Here is a 19,400-nt window from a genome sequence, read left to right as displayed (position 1 = left end):
TTCATATTTATTTAGACTCATTTTCTCCAAGTGATCTGTCTGAGTTAATTAAATAATTATTTTCTCCAAATCATCAATGTGTGTTTTAACCCTATTCCTAAAAGAATGCAACCATTATTTTATGCTTCATTGTTAAATATGATCAGTCTATCTCTATAAATCAGCTACATACCACAGGTACACCATCAAGCTGGCATAACTGTACTGTACTGTAATTTGTTATTATCAGTATATCCTAAAAACTCTCTGAAAAGCCTTCAGTTGATCCAAAATGTTACAGACTTCTATATTGGCTTCTCTTCACTGGCTCCCTGTTAAATCCGGAATTGAATTTAAAAGCCTTCTCATCTCATACAAGGTCTTGAATAATCAGGCCCCATCTTATCTTAATGGCCTTGTAGTACCATATCACCAAATTAGAGTACTTCACTCTCAGACTGCAATAGGTGTAGGCTGCTGGGGGCTTTCCATGATGAAAGTGCTCCTTTTTCACATCTTTTTTACTCACTATGTGTTTATACCCCACTCTGGATTTTATCCTTAATTAATCTTAATCTGTCTCTTTTCCCATTTGTCTTGTCTTCCTCCTTTCATCTCATCCAGTCGTGCCATATGGCCGCTCCTCCCTAAGCCTGGTTCTGATAGAAGTTTTCTCCTGTTAAAAGGTAGTTTTTCTTCCCCATTGTTGCCAAAATACTTGTTAAAAGGGGTTTACATGGTTGTTGGGGGGTTATCTGTTTTCTTTGTATTGTAGGGTCTTTAGCTTACAATATTAAGTACCTTAAGGCAATTGATATTGTGACTTGCCACTAAATAAAATATAATTCAATTAACCAAGCTGCCTTTGGTCAAGACACTCAACCTTCACTAGTAAGTTGTCATAGTGGAATGAATGGGGAATTTCCATATATACATCACAGAAAAAAAAATCCCAGAATGCCTTTATTGTCACTGCACAAATATAAAATGATATTATACTGCTACTCTGCAATTATGGTGTCAGTGGTACAGAAAACTGAAAGTGTAACACAAAGTATTTAATATTACCCAGAGTAATGAGAAAGTGTAACTTAACTGTAGCAAGGTTGATTGAAAGCCCCACTGCTGCAAACACATCTGGACAGGTATGTCTCCTGAGTCTACAAACATACAAAGAGTTGCACACTTTTATTTGGCCCAGCAGCTGTTCCACTGCACTGGAACTCCCTGGTAGCCATTGCATTACTACACTTGTGTTAATGTAATATTATTAAAGGTTTCTGATGTCCTCAAACATCTGAGCCCAACAAAATATACATGCCTCATAACATCCATTCCTTTCGGCAGGGCCAGATAGTGGCCAAGTCCAGCGAGATCTACTGCAGAGTCACGAGGTTGGAACGGTTTATTTGTTGGGATGTGGTGGAGTTGTGGTGGTTGGGGCAATGAATCACTGGGCATATTTATTATCCATCCTCCAGCTCTGGCTCAATCTTGCATCTCCTAGATCAGGTAAAATAATGGCCTCCATAACCTTGGACTTTCACAGCTACTGAAAACTCTTTTTTTCTCCCTCCCCTCTCTGCTATCTTTTCATTACAGATCTATAAGAAGGCACAGATCAAATTGAAAACAGAAAATGAACGTGTGAGTGCACCATTGCACAGATACTCCCAGTTGGTTTGAGGCAGTATTTCTCTGCACATTAGAGCTACAAGAAGAGGCATCCTCAATTGATTGGGTATTAATGAAGGAGGGGTATGAGAGAGGGATCACTGCAGTGTGGATTTATTTGTAGGAAACAAACAACATATGGCCGACTTACTCCCTTAAATACAAGGCCAGCTGACTACAAGCGTATCATGATCTGTCCCAGTTTCTGAATTTATTACAGTTTATAAATCCCAATCAATGTGAGTATTTTTATATTTAGACTACAATGTCAACTTAAAGAACTACTGAATCCAGAATGTCCAAAGAGGATTTCCTCTAACTGAATCTCTGAGAAGGTGTTTACTGTGCACCACCTTGAAACGCTAAAGCTTTGCAGATTTATCAACTTACAGCTGTTTAATAATTATTCATATTACTATTATTTTGTCAGATACCTGAAGGCACCTTCTGAGGTCTGGCAGATTAGAGACCTTGGTGGGTCAGAGTTGTTTTTGCAAAAGCAAAGGACCAAGGGTATATAAGGTTGTAATGTTTTTCTTCATGACTGAATAGCTTGATACTTGCACAATAGACTCTGAGACAGACTGAACACATAAAAAAATTATATTTGTGCAATCTTTTCTACATAGTAGAGAGAAAGAAAGGGGGTTTTCACACTCATAGTTCATTTACGGTGGTCCAGATCTGCAGATGAGTTTGTAAACTTGTAACTTTTTCTATTGGTTTGGTTTATTCTCACACAGAGAAAAATCCAAGTGAAATCAATGCATCACTACAAACCAGCTGAGAATGTTCAGTCACCTCAAAGGGCATGTAATGTTTGAATATTTTAACATAAAAATCTATTCTTACTCTTAGTATTCAGCTGAAAGGTTGTTAGCCAGTCTGACTCACTAACTCAAGGTCCAAACAGTCAGGGGTGAGTTTTCAGGCCACTGACTGTTTGGACCTTGACAGAATGTCCAGACCATTGCTTACTTTTGTGAATTCAATACCATGGACTTAAAAAAAGATATTACAGAGCAGTTCCATATTTGTACCATATTTCTGCATCACCCTCTTTATGAAAGCATGCTTCTAGTTTACCTTTTTATAATTTGGGGTAGCTGTGGTTCTTGCTAGTAGGAGAACAACAGTTTAAAACAAACAACTAACAAACAGTTTATTTTGCTTCTCTCCCAAACATAGTTGTAGAGTTACAGAATATTACTGCTAAGGTAGAGAAAAGCTTTAAAAAAAAAAACAAGTTCTCCTTCTTTAAAAAAAAAAAAAAAGTACGAAAACTTTTTTTTTTTTTTACATCTCATTTCTTCTAAGGATTAGAAGAAATATTCAAAGAATTCAATAGCACAGGGATTGCTTTTCAGATATAATTACTGTTAAGCTGAAGGTGCAGGAACACCAATCCACTTTAACACCTGCAATATTTTTTCATTGTATATGCAGTGAATCTGAAACACTGCTTTCTGTTTCATATCCATTTAATAACAAGTTTTGATAAAAGGAAACATACAGTATGTTGTTGAACACAAATGTTCTTATTAATACTGATAACTGACATAATAACTAATGTGTAAAGCTTTATCGCACAAGTGTTAGTGAGCCAAAGTGAAGAACTGATTAGATCCTCAGTCAGAAAAAGTACACCCTCTTTAAAATTCAAAGGCTACAGGACATAACAAATATACCTAACACATCCTTAGCAAAAATTAAGAAAAAAAATAAGAAGCCATGTGTTAAAAAAATAAGCCTAGATTATATTCTGCTCTCGATGTATCCTGGGGTGTCTGTAGCTCAGGTCACCTAGTATTTGGAAGGTTGGTGGTTCAATCCCCTTCTGCTTTTGATATCTTGCCCAATATCCCCAGGCAAGATATTAACCTTAGTTTGCTCTCTAATACATCCATTGGTGTGTCAATGTTAGATAGAAAGCACTTATGTAGAGCATAGAAAAAATTGCTGGTGTGAATGAGGAAAATTGTGTAAAGCGCTATGAGTGCATTTACCATTTAACATGGGTAGCTGGAGATCTGTCAGACAGGTAATCATTCCTCATATTTCCTTGAAGTCCACTCTCTGGGTTGCATATGTACTAGATCGATTATAATATCACAAGATGCAGACATTCATGTAGACTCTTGCGCTCACTGTGAGTAAAATATTAAAAAGTATAACTTGTTTGGAAGAATGTCTCTTCTCTCTCAAAGATTGTGGCAGGATGGCTAAGCTTTGCAAAATTGTACCAGACCAGACCACAAGACTTTTGGAGCAAGGAGTCCGAAGTTGCAATGCTTGCTTATAATGCATGGAGACACGCTTGGTTAAAAATCCAACACTGCATATCAGCACAAACAATATCAAGTACAATGGTGGAAGGATGATGAATTTAGTTTGTTTTGCAGCCACAGAACCTGGGAACCCTGGAGTCAACCTTGAACTCCTACATATATTAAAGTATTTTAGAGTAAAATATCAGGTTCAACGGTTCACCAGCTTAAACATCACAAAAATTGAGCATGCAATCTAGATAAAATGGCTAAAAAAGAAAAGAATCCGTTGCAATGATCTAGACAAAGTCTAAACCTCAACCCAATTAAAGGACTGTGCTGTGTGGAGCTCTGTGGTTCTCCAAGCAATTATATGCAAATTGAATTGAGATGCTGTAAAATGCACTTCATCTTCAAATCTTCATCTAACTTATCTTTAGATCAAAGACAGTTGAACTAAACAAGGGAAAGAAACCTGTGAGCTGCTAAATTCTTGTGTTTTTATTTTTTGTTATGTTCCAATACATAAAACCTTAGAACTGATAGAGGTTCTTTTTACGGAGACTCTGTCTATCTTTAACCCTGCAGATTGTGTAGCTAGTGATACAAGCGGCCATTAGCTTAGCTTGGAGAACGGGAGTACAGTAATTAATAAACAAATATTCATATTAATAGTAGATAGAATCCCTAACCTAGTGACTAAAGTGCCACTGTTAGAGATTGCTTGCATTCCCAGCATAGTGACTAAGATTTGCAGTGTAGCCACCAGCATCCAGAGGCTAATGATAAGATGATGGAACATATTTATATGTGTTTCAGATTCAAACTCCAAAATACCTTAACTGAGTATACCAGAATAATATCCAGTAGTTCTAAGATGCTTTCTAAACCCCCAAGTTCACGAGTTCATTCAGAGTTTGAATGGATCCCTGTGAACTACCTGCAGTTTTTTGTGACACTGCATTTCAATACACTAACTAAGCATGCGCCCTTCAGTTGGATTTCTGCATCCAACAGAATATGACTACAGCTTGAAGCAGCTCATAACAAGTTTCCCACTGTTTGTAAATCAGTTGCTGCCTTTGATATTGATAAACACTCCTTTGGTCAGCAGTATTACTTTTTGCTTGAGGAAATTTGGTTTCTTTCGTTTTGTTGTTTCTCTTTATAATTGCAACATTGGTCACTCTTCTTTCCATAAATTCTAAAATACATTTCCTGCTTTTGGGCTTTAATATGCTTGTCACAACCATGCTGATGGTCTGTTTCTCCCGGAGCCAGACATTTTCCACCATTGAGTTCTTCACAAAATTTTTCTTCAGCAACCCATGGAGACACCATTACTGTAAAGCAGGCATCAATCTGCTAGATCTGCATTTCCTAACATGTGAGGTTCCTCTTTTCATGTCCTCTGATGTCAACTGATGTGATCTAAAAGAGTACTACAGATCACAGTAACCCTGACAGTGCTACCTGAGTTTGATCTGTATCCTAACCAGCAATTCCAAGCTGCCCATTCTGAGATTCTGAAGCCTACCTGCAAGCATTTCGGTGCATCCATTTCGGTGTGGCCAGAGTTATTGAGCAAGCCTCTAAAGGGGAATACTGTAACATGAACATATTTAATGTGAAACAGTACAAACAGGTGGAGATATAACAAGTAAAATCCTCAGATAGTGAAACATGTTCCAAAGTTAACTTTCCAGACACATTTATTGGGCTGATAACATCAAACACAGTGTATGACCATTGTAAACAAATAAAACAGAAATAAAAGGCATCAGCTCAGACTGAGAACTGCTGCAGAATTCAAAGTGCGCCAAGCTTTTTAAAATTCTTAACTTTTTGTCTTTTTAATATCTTCTTAATATATTTTTTGAATGTTATTTCATTATTTTTTTCTTTACACATTCATTTTTCTTTTGTATTGATAATTATAATATGTACATATGAGGCCAAGACACCAGTTGCTTTGAGACCATATGAAAGCTTTGGAAGTTGTCCCATGGCATTACTCTAGTTTTCGAAAATGACAAGGTAAGGCTGTGTTCCCTCTCTGTTGGTTTTGCTGATTGCATGCCCTGTTGGTGACTGAAATGAAACGTCCACGTGAGTCTTCCTGATGGCTCCATATTGTTGAGCAGGGGAAAGGCAATGACTTAGTTCTAGGAATTTCTTACTGATAGCAACATCTTTTATCTACAAAGGTCCCTAAGGTTGTCATAGTGGTTGACTGGCTACCAAATAAATGCTTCGTGTTTTTTTTAGGTTGTCTATTTTTTGTTTTCTCCCAAAAAGTATTGATATCAAAATGTTCATATAGATATAATTGTTCAGTGGGGGAAAGGACCTGTTAGCATGTGTTTGATCAAAGGTTCAAACAGTTCTCACTGTATGAAAAGAAGAGTCTCTTTCCTTGCAATGCAAAGTTCCTTCATTTAAATAATGTCTGGTGTTATTTGTCTTTATACAATGCCATGAAAAAGTCTTAGATGAGATACAGCCTCGAGACCAGTTTTCTTCTTCATTCTTCCCTGCCTCACTTCTTTTTCTATTTCTCTCCCCTCATCCTGAACTCCATCTCTGTCTCGTCTTCACGTTCATCTGAGAAGGCTACTTCAGCAACCACTCGTTCACTGGAAGAGAGAAGTGGGACAGGAGTGGACATACAATTATATATAATTATATATGAACACAGTTATATATATATATGCAGCGCTCTTCACGGTTCAGCTGTTCTCTGACATCATCCACCCCGCACCATTTTTCATTTTTAGCCAGGATTACAGTTTAAAATGGCCTTAAGTGAATGCCATAAATGTGTGTAGATGTAGGCAGGAGGAATTTGCTACAGTCTGTTATCATGATCGGCTTTGATCTGTTTAGCTCAATTAATAGATAGGTTATGAATCTTTGTATTAATGCATCTTGATAGATAATTTATGTTTATCTGTGTATGTTTATGGAAAGATTTACAGATTTTTCATAAACATTTTTGAAGGACCACATGGTTTCAAGAATGTTGCAAGAAGGTGTATTTGAGACCAAAGCCTAATTGTTTTCTTAAGCCTAAGCTGAGCAGTTCAAGTAGGTTTTAGTATCTAAGACTGACAAAGTAGTTATTGTTAGGTCTAATTGTTGAATGTTTGTCATTATGCTTCTTAAATTTGTAAGGTCTTAGTTCAATCTATAAGATCAAGACATTCCTTTGTCCCTGACCACCTCTCCAGCCACTCTGTGCTGGGGGAGGATTATTACACATCCCTTGTGAAGATTCTGTTTGATGTTTGGTAAGCTTCCTGCCCTTTGTATGGCTTCACTGTGTTATCTATGGTGAACCATACATTGGGTGTGGGGGAGACTACCCTCTTTATGACCAGGATGTTGTAGAAACAGTTGTGTTCAGGAAGACACACATTCCCACACACACACGCACACATATACACACAGTGCCTTGCCTTTGTAACCATTTGGGGGTTTTACGTGGGCGGTGCTTTTGCTGTGATATGTATTGTGTGAACTGTTTTCCCAATAAAAGGCAGCAAGCGGAGCCCGTCGTTGGGGTCATTTTGTGGTAGACACCGACGAGGCCTCCCTTGCAAAGCAAATCGATGGATCGCTGACTGTCTTGTTTTCTTCATAATGAATAAGTCTCTAAACCAGCGGGGCTTGTGGAAACACAGTTATCAGTACCTAAATGTAACAAATTGGTTTTCAGTGTCTAAACATACACAAGTTGTTTTTGCACTTGGAACTTACTAATGTAAGTAATTGAAAGAAAAAGTAAGAAAGTGTAAACATTGTAAATCATCACAAAACTCAAATCCAAACCTGGACACAAACCACAGACTCATGAACTCCAGACTCCACCAGCATCCTTCCAACTTCCTTAAAGCTTTCGCTCCTTAAAAGAGAATCTTTAAGAAGTAGTGCAATGCACTACTGACAGGAAAGGACACCTTGTGTGCGTGTTGGCACCATTAAACAGAAAGACAGTGTTTGACATTGTGTGACAAGAATGTGGGGTCATGTTTCTGTAAGAAAGCAGATACATTTCCCCTTTTAATGAGACATCCCCACCCTACTTCATCCCGAAGGTCCTCAATTCTCAGAACAATTAAAAGAAGCAGGTCTACATTGGTGTTTTCGCAACAGAGAGTGCTTTTTGTTTGATGCTCAGGAGACTCTAAGGTGGGTGAATTTCTGAAATCTCTCCCCACAACTGCTCCCTAGAATAATAATTTCATCTTTTAAGAGGAAGGCAAGGGAATGTCAAATAGCTGAACAGAGAACCAATGAGAGACTAGATACAGACGACAAACCCTCCCTATGCTCCTGAGAGCTATGGTAAACCAGGATTCAGCCTCCACTTATGGATACATAAGTGAAAGGAACAGAGATGATGATAATTATGGAAAGACCTATGAACACATATTTCAAGAAGAGGGAGGAGCATAAGGTGACATATAACAGCAGAGGAAGGTGTACACAGATCAGGTACATCCTATAGAGAAGGTTCAGTCTCAAAGAGACAGACTGCATGGCGTTGACGAGGGAAATGTAGCAAGGCAGCAATGGACAGTAGTCTCTAGGATGACTCTGGAAATCAAGAAGGAGTGAGTGAAGGCGGAGCCAATGCTTAAATGTTGGAAGTTGAAAAAGGAAGAATGTTGCAGAGAATTTAGAGGGGAGTCAAGACAGCCTCTGGGTGGTAGGGAAGAATTACCAGAATGCTGGAAAAGTACAGATGAAGTGCAATGCCAAGATTTTTTGTCCGGTGTATGGCAAAGAAAAGTTCTCATATGGAGATGTCTAGAAGCTGGACACTAGGTAGGAGAAAATGGTCTGTTTCAATTAGTAAGAGATTAAGCTGAAAAGGATGTGCTGCAGGTTAGAGTGCTTAGAATACAATTGGAAATGTACTAACAAATGGAAAGACCACCTTACCAAGGTGGTAAGGAGATGTCATCTGAACCATTCCTCTGACCTGAGGAGTGGAGACGAAGTCTACTGGTACTGATTTTCAAGAACAGAGGTTACATGGAGATCATCTTATAACTACAGGAGGATAAAGATGATAAGCCATACTATAGAGATATGGGAAATAGTTGTTGAATGTTAAAGAGGGAAGTGACAATTAGTGAGCAGTAGTGGCTTCATGCTGAGAAAGAGCACTACAGGTGCAATTTTTGCTTTGAGAGTGTTGATGGAAAACTGCAGACAAAGTCAGAACAAGTTGATAAAAAGCGTAAAAGTACATGAGGGTGGTGCAGGGCATCTATGAGGACAGTGAGAAAGCAGTGAAATGTGGGGTAGGAGTGACAGATGGATTCAAGGTGGGGTGGGATTACATGAGAGATCAGCTCTGAGCCCTTCCTATTTGCAGTGGTGATGGACAGATTGACAGATGAGGTGAAGCAGGCAAGCAAGAGTCTCCATGGACTATAATGTTTGCAGAAAACATTGTGATCTGTAGTGAGAGTTGGCAGCAGGTGGGAGAGAGCCTGGAGAGAAAAAGAATTAAAGCCTGGAGAAGCAAGAAGGAATACATGTGTGTAAATGAGAGGGAGACAGTTGCAAAATTGCAAGGAGGTCAGACAATACACAAGAGAGGTGAAAAAGAGAGCGGGTGGGCGGAGATGAGTGTCATGGGTGATTTGTGACAGGAAGATAGCAACAAAAATGATAGGGAAGCTTTACAAGATGGTAGTGAGACCTGCTATCATGTTCTAGTTTGGCAGCTGTGGCAGTAACAAAAAGGCAGGAATCAAAGCTGGAGGTGGTAGAGTTAAGATTTTGATTGTGATTGACCAGAAAGGACTGATTAGAATCAGGCATGTCGGAGGGGCAACGTTCAGCGTTTTGGAGACAAAGTTAAGGAGGAAAGGCTGAGATAGTCTATATGTGCAGTGGATGGATTGTGGATGTGCTGGGCAAAAGATGTTTAATATGCTGCTGGCAGGAAGGAGGAAAAGAGGATGATGACAGATAAGATTCATAGACGTAGTGAAGGAGAGTCAGTGTTTCAGAAGAGAATGCTTGTGTTGTGAGTCCACTGTGATGACCTGTGCAATCAGCTGAAAGAAGAAGATGATCTCATTTCTTATTTGTGGGGATCATTTTATCAAAATGAATGGTTTATTCACTAAGATAATTGCTGTAATCTGGACCTAGTTCCAGGCTGGTAATGTGTAAGCCCAGAATTGAGAAATACTTTGAAACTCTGTTGCCATTTTGAAAACAATTTAATACAACATTAGAATAAAATAGAATAGTCATTTCTTGTGATTGTACATGTACAACAAAACTATGTTTTTGATGTGCTTGTTGTTGTTTTTAGCTTCTATAGGTGTCAAGTGTAAAAGATTCTGTACTTTTGTTCATATAATGTACATTTCTTAAAGCTTTCCTAGCATTTTTTGTTAGTAGTTGCCTAGTGTAGCACATTCAGTAAAGGAGCAGTCTAGTATGACCACTAAGAAAAATAACGGCAGCATCTTTGTATTTTTTTCGGGTTCAAAAGATTTGTTTTTTTTACAGAAATATGACTTGCCTATTTTATATATTTGTTTTTGTATAATTGCTCTGTTGTGTGCACAAAAACAAATGTTATAACCAAATTGTGCGATCTTATGAAAGGACAGATATCACAATATCTGTAAGTAAATATTGTTTAAATGTCAGACACTGAGAAAGTTACCCAAACCAGCCATTTGTAGAAGTAGTTTTTACCTCGGTACTGGAGCTTCTGGGCCCTGTTGTTTGGGCAGTCTTTGCCCTGCATGCTGAAGTTAATATTGGTGCGGATGCAGCGGTTGTTTAGAGGCTGCACAGGACGAACGTTGTCACTCATGCTTAGAAAGATCTGAGAGGGCTGGTTCTGGCTCAGCAGCCGCAAGGAGTGCATCTAACATCAAGACAGAGAGAGAGAGAGTGAGAAAGAGGGGGAGGGAAGAGAAGCAAAATTGGCTAAAGTATCATGGAAATGTGAGCCAGCCTTTTTTATTCACTGCATTAATTTCCAGCAAGGTCTGAGTAGAAGATTACACACAGGAGGAGAGATTTTGGAGGAAAAGCCTCAATGTGAGTAGACATATTTCACAGAGTAATTTTTTGAGAGAGAATCCTGATCTGAGACAGGTAAGCCCCAGTGTATTCTGGGAGCTTTGTTTCAGGTCTGTGCTGGTGGATGAGGCTCACCTGCATCCGTGTGAGATACACTGGCTTGTTCATCAAGATCCACGTGGCAGTCTCAAAACATGGAGGGATGGTCATCGATCCATCATATGTGATAAAACTACTTGTTTCTGGATAAATCTCCTCTATGTTCAGGCCATTCAGTAGATATGCATCATCTGCAGGGTAAAAAGGCAGAAAACCGAAACAAAATGAGATCTCTAATGTTTCATCGGAAGACACTGGAAATGTAGTTGTACAAAAATTGTATTCCACATGTAAAAATTAATGGATTTGTAAACAAATTACTAAAAGATTATCATATACTGTGATTTTCTTCCAAGCAGTAAAGCAATCATTTTATTTGCAGTTATGCTAGTTTGTCCAATTATTTTTGAGTCTTTAAAAATGGGGAACTATGTCAAAAAATGGCTGTAATTCTGTAATCAGTGCTGAAAGTTTTCAGTCACGTGTTTTTTGTTTGACTTTAAATAAGTGGTAGTATTATAAGGGAAAGATATGTGAGAGCTAAATCATTGTCCAAATGTTTTTAGATATTCAGAAAGTAATCAGATCTGGGAGTTGGACACTGGCACCAAATTCAACCAACCTGACCAAGGAGAAGCAGCACTCCATTATTTAGAGACATGCACAACTCTCTGGTGTATATCTTTATGGAGACTGATTCATACAGCACAATTGTTAGAGTACCATGCAACGTAAATGTGACTGTATATAAAGGATGCACATAGTCACTGTGACATCGCTAATTGGTTAATGCTTAATGAAATCTTTGAGCTCCACATTTTTCTTCTTGATGTTTGGAATCTAAATCCAGTCCTCCAAGTTGGCAAAAAACTTGTGATTGACAGATTATTAGTCAGTGAGCATTTCCTTACTCTAACAGGGACTATAATTCACAAAATGTTGTATTTAGTATGACCTAACATTAGTGATTCAAACTAAAGTTTCTACTGAGTTTCCCATATGCTTCTATACAGCCTGAAGACTTTTTGCAACTAGAGGATTAGCCACATGTTGGTCATTATGTAGGTTTATGGCACATCTGCATTTGCTTCAGTTTTTATTAAAGCTTGCAGGTTGTTTTGTTTTGGCCATAGCTCTAAAAATGAGTCAGTGTATGATTTTAATGAAACTGGTTTCTCAGCCGGAAAAGGGTGGAGTGCCCACTCCGGGTCGGGGAATAGTTCCTGCCCCAAGTGGAGGAGTTCAAGTATCTCGGGGTCTTGTTCGCGAGTGATGGGAGAAAGGAGCCGGAGATCGACAGACAGATCGGGGCTGCAGCTGCAGTAATGCAGACGCTGCACCGGTCCGTCGTGGTGAAGAGGGAGCTGAGTGTAAAAGCGAAGCTCTCAATTTACCGGTCGATCTACGTCCCTACCCTCACCTATGGCCACGAGCTGTGGGTAGTGACCGAAAGAACGAGATCGCGGATACAAGCGGCAGAAATGAGCTTCCTCCGAAGGGTGGCTGGCCTCTCCCTTAGAGATAGGGTGAGAAGTTCGGCCATCCGGGAGGGGCTCAGAGTAGAGCAGCTGCTGCTCCACATCGAAAGGAGCCAGCTGAGGTGGTTTGGGCATCTGACAAGGATGCCCCCTGGGTGCCTCCTGGGTGAGGTGTTCCAGGCATGTCCCACCGGGAGGAGGCCCCGGGGCAGACCCAGGACACGCTGGAGAGATTATATCTCTCGGCTGGCCTGGGAACGCCTTGGTATTCCCCCGGATAAGCTGGAGGAGGTGGCTGGGGAGAGGGAGGTCTGGGCCTCTTTGCTTAGGCTGCTGCCCCCGCGACCCGGCCCCGGATAAAGCGGATGAAGATGGATGGATGGATGGTTATAAAATTCAGTATTTAACATAAATTGCTGAGCTGATATTTTCATTCATACAGAAACTTACTAGGGTACTCTAACTCAACTGCAATTGTAGAACAAATACAGTGGATGGCATAAATCTGTGTACTCCAATTGAGTAGTAAACAGTGAAATACACTGGTGTAACAAATAAGCTGTAATTTGAGTCACTTCTCATACGGAGTCTGGTTATCATTACAACTCTTTCATTTTTTCTCACTTCTTTCATTTGCTGTTCTGTGAATGACAGCTTGTTGGTGTGGCAACACAAAACCTCTTTTATTCAAACTGTCTCCACTGTCAGGATGCTAATTGGACAGACTACAACTTCCTCTTCCTCTCTTTCTCCCCCTCCATTCGCTATAACTTGCTGTCTACTAGTCCTCTCATGACAAATGGGCTACTGATTGTGCTGAGGTCACAGTGGTGGGCTGCTGCAGCTTTAATGTTGAATCAGCTGCATCACTACTAAATACTAACTGATGCATCAAAGGAATAGGAGCTGTGAAAAAATAAAAAGCACTTTAGGCCACTCCACCTACACTGATATTTGATGGTGTGGATTTTTAATGTATATGTATCTTCATATACACCTGAGTGTAAATCTGTGCTTTTGGGAAGAAAAACAGAAAAACGCTGGGCTGGTAGCATTATTGGCTGTGAGAGGGATATGCCTAAGGACTCATGGGTATGAGTGGGTGGTGTGTGACAGCATCTGTATGTGTGTTTCTGTGAGTCAGTGTGTGCGAAACAGCATATCTGACAGAGTTTTGACAGCTGTTAAAATCCATGCTTTTTTGCTGCTCCTCCTAGTGGACCCAAAAGATCCACCTCTGCCACCCAACAACACCCCCACCCCCAGTGACATGGTGTTCACAGACCACATGAGGTTATCCGTGATGTACAGCCCCAGTAACTAGGTGCTACTGACCACCTCCACAGCTGTGTTGTTGATGAGAAGTGGGACGTGGCTGGGTTGGTTCTGATGTTGACAATGACCTCCCGAGCTTTATCGATATTCAGGTTGTTGATTCTGACCAGCCCACCATGTACTGTGTCATCCACAAACTTCACGATGTGATGGGTAGCAACCCTGGGGATGCAGTTACGTATCAACAGGGTGAAAAGTAGAGGGTTCAGAACACAGTCCTGAGGGCTCCCCTCTGTGCTGAGGATGATGACACTGGACAGGTTCTATCCAACCCAACCATGCAAACCACATGAACTGTGATCCACTTGGAGCACTATGCAGAGCATGCTGCTTGGCCAATTTATGATTGGTGCTTTAACAACTTATTACACACAACCACCTACTTTTATATGTTATTCTTGTGATGGTGTCTCTGTTCAGCATTCGATTCAGGAATGAGTTCGAGGTCTCAGCAATCTAGAAAAAAGAGAAAAGGAAAAAAGAGGGTCAAAAGAGTGAGGTTAAATGGTCACATAATGAGTTGAGAGCTCTGCTCTTGTATGATTAAACGAAATTTAATCTATTTGGGACAGTACTTCCAAGTATAATGAGAGTGTATTTTTTTAATCTATCACCTTTTTAGGAGACTATTAAAAAAGCCTCAAACACTGTGCTCTAATGACAGCAGAACTTGAACTGAAGTCTGCCTCTGTTGAGGTAGCAGGAGTTGTAAATGTCTTCATGGGAGGCAAGTGGGTAATGGATAATTTTCTGGGCAGTGGAAATGGCCCTTATGAGTGCACTTCACTCTGCTGAGAAGCAGATGGCAAACCATGCAGACATGCTTTAGGTCGACGCACACTCAGTAGAAGAGTGGAAGAAGGAGACAATCAGTTTCTGAGCCAAGTTGTTAATTCTGTGGATCCACAATAGACGGAAACACTGCTGGGCCAGTTTGACCCCTGTGAGTTTTACTACTGGGTTAGGTAATGGATTCCATGTATAGCTCTTATTTAAAACAAAGACATAACCTTGTGATTTTCTTTTTGCTTAAGAAGTATATGAAAATGAGGATAGGCTACTGAAACCCCCGATGTTTGTTTGTTTTTAGTTTGCATTTTCCACACATTTTTACTATGATTTTGCTTCCTTTGTTATTTGATTATTGTATACATACATCCACATATTCTTACTCATGTTGTGATATTGAGTTTCATCTTGTGGCCCAGTCTCACACACTGCTGAATTTGCATGCTGATGAAAGTGGAACTGATAAGCAACTCACTATTTTCTGTATGTAAACAGTTGTGAAACATTTTAAAGTGTCCTCATCAGTGCGTGCTTGGAGAAACAGCTAAGCCGTAAGATGACATTTCTTACAGCAGCTTTGCAGTCATTTAGGCACTTATGCTATTACGGAGCCAGCTCTGTTCTAGGATGTCCTCTGGACCCAGTGGAGGTGGTGAGTGACAGGAGAATGGTGGCTAAGCTGTCATCACTGTTGGACAACATCTCCCACCCCATGCAGCAGACTGTGACAGCACTGAGCAGCTCCTTCAGTGGGAGACTGCGGCACCCACGGTGTGGGACGGAGAGATTTCGCAGGTCTTTCCTCCCCACTGCTGTCAGACTCCATAATAAAGACTTTAACTGATCAAACACACACATCCATACATATGCAATAACACTAAGTGCAATAATCCTTTCTGTCATCGTTGTATTTTTACTCAGTTGTATATAGCATTTGTATTTGTATTCTATTTTTATCTTATTGTATATTTATTTTATTTTATTCTACTGTATATAGTATTTTATTTTATTCTATTCTGTACAGTTGTGTACTGTATTTATTCTTATTGTATCCTAATTTTTGCCTCATAACTTTTGCACTGTCCACTTCCTGCTGTGACAAAACAAATTTCCCACGTGTGGGACTAATAAAGGTTATCTTATCTTATCTTATCTTATCTTATATCCAGAGTAGGTGTACAGCTAATTGTCAAAACAAGAATAATGAAGGAATATGCTAGGACAGTACCATATAAACTTACCTGGATGAATTGCTCTGGAAACACAAATTGCTAAAGACAAAACAAACAAACATTCACTTTCCTTGTGGCTGGGGAAAAAGGCTGTTACTGGTATAGTAAATCTCAGTTTCTGGCTACATGCCTGTTCAAAAGCCTGTCCTCCAGTTGTCTAGTACTGAGATAATTCCTAGAATACTAGGTATGGTAAAAATCAAAGATTTATTTTTTTGTCTAACCTTGCCTGACATGAACTCATGAAAATCAGATTTTTGTTCAGCTAATGGCTTCAAGTCCATCCTTTACTCTGACCTCCATAACTAAAATGAAAACACACTGTCAAGCAAAGTTTTGCTGGGTGTTGGACACAGCTTTTGGAGTTTATTTTGTTTTATTGAGCGTTTTTGTGTTATTATGATTCAAGTTTCACAGTCCTGAATTTATTCATGTTATTGTTTCGGATTTTTCTGCTGATCTCAGTTTATTATTCCTATAATCCCTTATTTATTGAATTCCTTAATTATCAGGTTTATGAGGTTCCCCTTGTGTTTTGTTCCTCACTTCCCATGTGTGTGTGTACCTTTGTCTTGTTTCCATTTTCTGTTTACATGTTCCTCCTTGTGTTTCACTCCACGTTCCCCCTGCCTGCCTCTCTTGTGTATTCATGTATGTACACTGAATTATGTCAGTGTTTCCCTCTTTTGGCCCCCTCCTCTGTCTTTCCAGTCAATTCTGTTCTCATGTGCGTTCCTCCCTCCCAGCCATGTGTCTTGCCACATGTTGAATTTGTGTCTTAGTGTTTCCTGTTTTGTGTCGGCAGTCTCTTGTGTTCAGTGTGTTTAGTTTTGCTTCTCTGTGTCATTATTTCTATTCGTCCCAGCTGTGTATGTGAGAGAAACATGGCATTGTTTCTCTCACATATCCTATCAAATGTGGGACCTCATATAGACAGTTCTTGCCAAATCATGTCCAGTCAACTAAATTTACCATAGATGGGCTCCAATCAAACAGAATGCACCCGAGCTCAAATATGAGTGTAATTGTAAAGGTTTTAAATAAATGGTAAATGGACTGATTCTTATATAGCACTTTTCTACTCTCCTGGAGCACTCAACAAGCTTTATACAACATGCCACCTTCACCCATTCACACCTATGCTTTCTACCTAACATTCACACACATTCAGATTCATACTCTGATGCATGCATCAGACAGCATCAGACAGCAACTGGGGGTTAGTATCTTGCCCAAGGATATTTGACATGCACACTGGAGGAGCCAGGAATCTAATCACCAACCTTCCAATCAGTAGATGACTTGCTATACCTCCTGACCTGCAGCCACCCACATGAACTTACGTAGATGTTTTATTTTTTGTGCATTTGAAACAATGTCAAACAAATGTTTTTAGCTTTGTGATTATATGGTATTGTGTGTAGAACTTTGAGGTGAAAAAAATTAATTTAATTTTTTTATTTTGGAATTTTCCGGGAGCACTCATGACTCATGACAGTGAGTTCCACACTCATAGAAGTCATGGAATTCTGTCAAAGTAGGAAAACTGCTTTAAGTTATTCTTGAATAAGTATATTGTTACTGGCTTGTAATACTTAAAAACTGATTAAACCAGGTCAAAATTAACATGGCGTTTATGCCCAGATTCAGTATAAATGTATAAAACTCAGAATGTAGCAATTTGCATTCTACTGGATTTTATTGCTATAAGTCAGAACGCCATAGTAACTGTAAGTTGTTCTGTGTCAAGATAAAATTCCATTTCTGTGAGTGAATACAAGTACACATTTGTATTCGCGCAGTGATTAAACATATGTATGAGGTTTACCTTCATGAATATAGACACTATGACCAGTCCATTGGGGCTTTTTGCAGCTTCTGTATAATTTGTGTACAGCTCATGATTGTAGTGGATCAGCTGAACCTGGAACATAAAGAGAAGAGAAGTAGGGAATTACAGAAAGAAAAACATCAGTCTGATAGTTTTAGTTTAAACATCATGAAGGTGCTTGAAACAGTTACTATAAAATAGAAACCTTTGAGCACCTTTGTCAAGAATGTATAGTTGCCTTGTACTGATACTCAATCATTCACTTAAATCTTTCTTTATGGCTAGCATATCAGATGATTAAAAAGGGAAAATCAATACAAATCTCTGGTAAATTAAAATGGAAGCAGCTGACATGCAGATAGTTTGTATACTTAATGTGTATAAGGACAGAAGTAATATGAAGGACATTAAGAGACGGGGATGTTCTGTCATTATTTGCTCCAAGGCCAGCCTGCTGAGAAAGCTAAACAATCTCCCAGCATGAGGTTAATGTTTGACTGACAGATGCTTCATCCACAACAACTGTTCGGTAGTTTAAGCCTGATGTTTTGGCATGGGCAGACCCAACCGCTCAACTTCCAACTCTTACATTTAAAATGCCTAACCTATGTGCATTTGAAAGATATACAATATATCATGAATAGGCACTTCTTAGAGAAAAGGTTTAAAAGTATCAGATTTTAACAATGAACTGAAAGCAAAAGAGGACAGGGAAATTAAATACATTTCTGTAGTTGACAGGAAAGTAACCCATGCAACAAACAAATAAAAAATTTTTTATCTATAAATCACGCCTTCCGATCCTTTTGTGTGCCATTCCTGTGTCTTGTTTCCTACTTTTCTTATCTGATCTTTGTAGTTTGGCGTGGTCTGCAAGCTAAGGGAGGTCATTGAAATCTGGGAATAGCATCATGGTGGGGCGACCGTGGTTCAGGGGGTTGGGGAGCTCAACATAACTGGAAGGTTGCCAGTTATGCAAATACGATACAATATAAAATACAATACCCTTTGTCCCCTCCGTGAATTGCTAACTTATTGTGGTGGAGGGGTGGAGGGATAGGGTTACCGGTGCCACACCCTGTGGCCATGTCCACGGGCCCCAGCACAGCCTAAAGAGGGGATTATGGGTCCACCCTTCTACAGGCACACCACCTGCATGAGGTGCCACAGGAGTTGAGTGCAGTGTGTGCTGGGCAACGGCCAGGGGCAGAGATCCTGACGGACTGATCTCTAGCTCCCGAGACTACCAAGCAGAAGCACATTTCAGGAACTGCAAGAAGTCTGCACTTCTGGCAGCTATACACATTCATTGCAAAAAATGTAATCATCCTTCATGCATCAAAAACTATCCATCCATCCATCCATCCATCCATCCATTCGCTTCCGCTTATCCTTTTCAGGGTCGCGGGGGGTGCTGGAGCCTATCCCAGCTGTCATAGGGCGAGAGGCGGGGTACACCCTGGACAGGTCGCCAGTCTGTCGCAGGGCCAACACACAGGGACAGACAACCATTCGCACTCACATTCACTCGCACATTCACACAATGGCAATTTGGATTTTCCAATTAACCTATCCCCTCAAGCTGCATGTCTTTGGACGGTGGGAGGAAGCCGGAGTACCCGGAGGGAACCCACGCAAACACGGGGAGAAC

General features: G+C 39.9%; 1 protein-coding gene across 1 annotated transcript in view; it reads right to left on the bottom strand.

Moving 5' to 3' along the window:
* Window positions 1-5,614: 5,614 nt before the first annotated feature.
* The window catches only part of ca10a (carbonic anhydrase 10 (inactive)a), a 320,448-nt gene continuing 306,662 nt past the window's right edge, over window positions 5,615-19,400 (bottom strand). The window contains exons 5-9 of the mRNA XM_085465447.1: window positions 17,747-17,842; window positions 14,281-14,353; window positions 11,121-11,275; window positions 10,653-10,827; window positions 5,615-6,556 (exon numbers count right to left, since the gene is read on the bottom strand). Of these exons, the coding sequence (XP_085321573.1) occupies window positions 6,534-6,556; window positions 10,653-10,827; window positions 11,121-11,275; window positions 14,281-14,353; window positions 17,747-17,842 (522 nt within the window). The 3' untranslated portion in view covers window positions 5,615-6,533. The remainder of the gene's footprint in view (window positions 6,557-10,652; window positions 10,828-11,120; window positions 11,276-14,280; window positions 14,354-17,746; window positions 17,843-19,400) is intronic.

The sequence above is a fragment of the Copadichromis virginalis genome, linkage group LG8 (genome assembly GCF_057382275.1).
Source record: "Copadichromis virginalis isolate Kocher_CV1m ecotype Utaka linkage group LG8, C_Virginalis_male_GT1.1, whole genome shotgun sequence".
NCBI lineage: Eukaryota > Metazoa > Chordata > Actinopteri > Cichliformes > Cichlidae > Copadichromis > Copadichromis virginalis.
This window is presented reverse-complemented; position numbering and strand designations above follow the sequence as displayed.